The 4,748-nt window shown below is 43.2% G+C and overlaps 1 protein-coding gene across 1 annotated transcript; it reads right to left on the bottom strand.

Moving 5' to 3' along the window:
• Window positions 1-649: 649 nt before the first annotated feature.
• tmx1 (thioredoxin-related transmembrane protein 1) lies at window positions 650-4,431 on the bottom strand. The gene is given in 9 exon segments (XM_030772360.1): window positions 650-904; window positions 1,053-1,122; window positions 1,406-1,507; window positions 2,254-2,299; window positions 2,795-2,923; window positions 3,358-3,403; window positions 3,514-3,629; window positions 4,238-4,357; window positions 4,403-4,431. Coding segments are annotated over 9 exon segments (894 nt in total). The 3' UTR covers window positions 650-668.
• Between the last annotated feature and the right edge of the window lie 317 nt (window positions 4,432-4,748).

Genomic DNA, 4,748 nt, shown 5'->3' with positions numbered 1-4,748 from the left:
AAATCCCAGAATTTCCCAGTTTTACACACTTAGTGATAAACTATTCCATCTGGCATGGTTAGACTCATGGGTGTTTTTTATTAAAGTTAATATTGGTATCTCCCTTTAGACACACACATTCATTCACAAAGGACCCTAATGGAGTGGAAGACCAGCCGTGAAAATAAACACACACACACACACACACACACACAAACTCTCAATGCAACCAAACAATAAGAGCTGGTATTAGTAAGCTGGAGGGTTTTTGAAAAGAAAATTCAAATAATAAAATATGTAAAACATGAATTTGCATTGCTCTTGAGATCCAAACCTAGCTCACTCATTTATTCATTCATCAAAAGGAAGAAAAAGAAATATCTGAGGAAGGGAGTGCTTGTTTTTTTTTTTTTCTCTCCCCGGTAGAAAAGAGAGCGCTCAGGAGAGAAGTACCCCACAATGAGAAATTTCTCTGTTAGACCCTGTGAGTGTCGTCATGGTGACGCTACTTATCGTGACAGCACCATGTTAGGTCACCATGGTCTCTGCATTGTGAACTCTTTTGCTGTGGCAGGTCTCTCTGCATTCTCACACACTTCTGTGCATTCAGTAACTTGCCAAATGAGGAAGGGAAAAAAAAAAAAAAAAAGGGGGGGGGGGGGTGAAGGTCGTAGTTCCCCTCCTGGCCTCTAGGAGTCCTCGTCTTCTTCCTCTCGAGGGCCTTAAACAGCCCTTTTTCTTACCGTGTCCTCACCAAATCCTTCTGTACATCCCTCAGAAGATCCTCTTCTCCTCTGTCTCCACATATCATCCTCTTGTCCTCTTGTTTCGTACTCTTCCTCGTCCTCCTCCTCTTCCTCTCCGTCGGCCATGTGCTCATCCTCCAGCTGCTGTAGGAGTCGGGCCTGCTCCACTGCTTGCCTCTCTGCAAGGGAGGGGAACCAAAATGGCAGATTACGTCACACGGCTCTCTCATTTTAGTGAATATGACCGAGCGTCAGGGACATATGAGCTTTTAACAACATTCTCTGGGTTGTTTTAAACACGTATGTCGGTTGTAATGGAAGACTTACTATGGTAGTAGTGTGGTGCAGCAGTGAATCGCCGGGACGGGAAAACAAAGTCTGCGATGAACACAAGGACCTGAGGAAGGCAAGGTGGGAGTGTGTGTGTGTGTATGTGTGTGTGCGAAAGAGAGAGAGAGCGAGAGAGAGATAGAGAGAGAGAGAGAGAGAGGTAGAGAGAGAGGGAGGGAGGGAGAAATGAGATATAGGTGGAACAGTGGACCCTATGAATCACAAATTCTCAAGTTCTCCTTCTTATCACTCCTACTTTCCTATTGTTTGCCATTCAAATGGCGCTTCAATGACTGCTCTGTAGAGAACATCTGACACAGTGCTTCAGTATTGTTTGAGTGTGAACCTACCAGTCCCAGAGCCAGGCCAGAGAACAGAGTCACAAGAGCAAAGATGACATAGGAGCCCCACACAGGAACACCCAGCTGTTCCGTCATGTAGTTATGGCATTGCTGCAGAGGAGGGAAAAAAAGAGACTTTATCAGTAACACGATCTGTGGTAATAGCAGGAAGGGTGTTTTCCATGGCTTTCAAGCTCGCTCTCTGTCTCGCTCTCTGTCTCGCTCTCTGTCTCGCTCTCTGTCTCGCTCTCTGTCTCGCTCTCCCTCTCTGATTCACTACAAAATTGAAGCTTTGAGGGCCACAGGAGCGATGGTGAGAGCAGAGATAAGCAATTCCTACATTAAAGAGTAAAGAGTACCAAGATGTGTTATAGAACTATAGGGCTTAAGAAAGTACTGATAAATGTATTCCTGGTGAATTCATCTCCAGATCCATCCAGCCAAACATAAAAAAGTCTGTTCAACTGGACATGCTGCATTTGACTGAGGAAGCTCCATTAAAACTACGGTTCGATTCAAGTCCTTCTGAAAACAATGACCTATGAACACAAAGAATAATCCACCTATCCCTGTGATTGACATGGAATTGACCCTGGCAGTATGGAGTTTAAAGGATTATTTGCAAAACATAATCCTTCTTGTACAGTATTAAAACTCTGGCGATTGATATTCAAAATCGTACCTCTCCTTTGTCAAAGCTCAGAGCAAATACTGTTTCAGACTATGCTAATATTTTATGCAATCATTCAAAATATAATAAAGATTGCTAAAACAATATCAAAGTCATAAAATTAGTATAACTCAGGTTATGAAATGGAGGGGAATCAGCTAAGCAATCTGCGGCAGTCCGCTCTTACCCGTATAAACATAGACAGCTTGAAGAGAGCAGACATTGCGTTCATTCTGTAAACGAAAGAGGAAAGACGACTTTAAGCATGAATTCACGCAATCTTTAAATAGACCTAAGTCTTATGGAGAGCTAAAATAGTATGTCAAAGAGGTGCTGATGCAGCGGGAGGACCAAAACACTACACTTAAACAGAGTGAGCATTTTTATACTCATAAGGGTAGGCCCTCTAACACACATGTTTCACATTCTCAACGCTTCTTGTCTCTGACACACAGTAAATCACCTGCTACCTGATGAAGCTGTCATAATTATGCTGCAAAAGCGGAGATAAATGCCACAATTGCCAAAGCCCCTATTCACAATTAGCACAGTCAAAATATGTCTTAACTACTTACTGCCTGTCTATGGCCACTGGCAGGTAAATTGACCTTAGAAGTCCTGTACCACTGACAGTGTTTTACTGCATAGCTATATTTGGATGCGGAATTAACATTTCCTATACTGCTTGCATGCACTCAACAGGGCGCGAAATACAAATATATACTCACAGGAAGGAAGACGGCCCCAACCAAGAAGACACAGGCTCAATGCTCTCCCATTTCTTCTCATCAATAAAACTGAGGAAGTCATCTTTAGTGCGGGCACCCTGGTACCGCCTGAACACTCCATCTTTGCAGCTGAAATACACAGAGTGCTTTTAGGTGAATGGCTGTAGAAAACACAGCCACATGCGTCAAGCCGAACACTACTTTATAGAAAGGTCTGGTGCACACACGTTAAGCGTTATAGCAAATATCTGCTAATACAGAGGCTGATATGTATGAGTCATAAGAGTGTTAAACACCTTAGTGGCGTTAGCTGTGCGCTGACAGGAACTGCTGCTGTGGTTAACCTATATTTGGGCATACTTTCTCTAGCCCCCCCCTGGCAGGAAGCACTGTACACAGCCATGTATCTGGTTACTCGAGTTCTGTTACAAAGGAGTTCTGCTAGCTCTCAAAGTATTTTCTGAGAGTTATACAGTAGTAAGCAGCATAGGATACGTGCTGTGGTTGGGATGTGCTCTAAGCACATATCTTAACTGGTATCCTTAAGTTAATGTCTGACTTACTGATAGATGGTCGGAAGTGCCGTGATAATGAATCTGCCACTTAAACCTATGGAGCGAAGAGAAGAAAAAAATTAGCGAAGGTAGACACACACATGCAACCTCAAATACACATTTCAAGCACAGAACCCAACCTATGTAGGGACATGCACGACATACCAGGCTGTTCAGTGACGTCCACTTTCGCAACATTGATCCCCATGTCCTCGCCCCAATCTGCAAACTCATCCCACACGGGCTGCAGCTGCTGGCATGCCGGACACCAGGGCGCGAAACTTATAGGAACAAACAAACGACATTACTCTCAGCCCCACCACAACAAAATTACTGGCATATAGACAACACTTAGATAAAAGATCTACGCCCGGTCTACAGCATAACTTTGGCTAAGCTAACCCATATTACCTCAGAAATACAAGTGTCAGTAAAGATGTGTCGTAATTTCGCTGCCCAAAATATGGTTTGAGGTTTCAGCCTTTGCCATGGCTACTCACATTACGTAAATAAGTTACAGTAGCAGTAGCCGATGCAAGCAAACTAATCAGTGACCAATGGAAGATGAGTGTAATATCAGCTACTACAGTAATATCATTATACAGCGTATAGTACTATAATGTAAGCTTAGTTAGACTGTTAACTTTGCCAGATAACGAAGCCAATCAGTTTCACTGATAAACTACATAAACTAAACTCGTGTATATGTGGCATCTGTTCTTATCAAACGGCATCTCGTACATATTTCAACTGTTGCGAAGCAAATGTTGTTAAGTGAATCGCATTGAATGAAGTCTGATAATTAGCTAGCTAGATAGCGAGTCCACTTGTCACATTGTATACAAACACGCTGTCAGTGCAAGAAACTTAGATGAGGGCGGCGACGCACAATTCAATCATCCATTCTCCCGCTAGAATTTCCTCCCAGTTTCCGTCAGTGATGACTTTCAGATTGTCCCGCTTCCCCGACACGGTTGGAATCGTCAGATAAAGGGCTAAAATGACTAAACTGCAGAATAGACGAGGTTTAAATCTTAAAGTTAAGCTTGCTAACCCTAGTCGTTGCCTCTGCTGAATCGCCATTATCATAGCAACTCTCGTCTCCTCTGATTGAACTTCCGCTTTGCCTCGTTTTGAAACTTTCACCCCGTTCCAACCGGTCACGTGGTGTTCTTATGGAGCCTATGATGTTGGCGCCTCAAAAGTCTCTTCAAAAAGATTAAACATCCCATTTTCCGCAATGGACTTGGTTCGCTTTCCCCCGTCTTTTGATGGCCCGATAAAAAACACTTAATTTCTGGTTTAATGGGCACTAAATTGCAGAAACGATTGGGTCATGCTCATGATAAAACACAAGATGGCAGTGTAGACCAGCTAGTAATGAAAGTTGCCTTCTCACT

This window comes from Chanos chanos, chromosome 4 (assembly GCF_902362185.1).
Source record: "Chanos chanos chromosome 4, fChaCha1.1, whole genome shotgun sequence".
Classification (NCBI taxonomy): domain Eukaryota; kingdom Metazoa; phylum Chordata; class Actinopteri; order Gonorynchiformes; family Chanidae; genus Chanos; species Chanos chanos.
The sequence above is the reverse complement of the archived record's forward strand: the minus strand, read 5'-3'. Positions and strand labels throughout refer to the sequence as shown.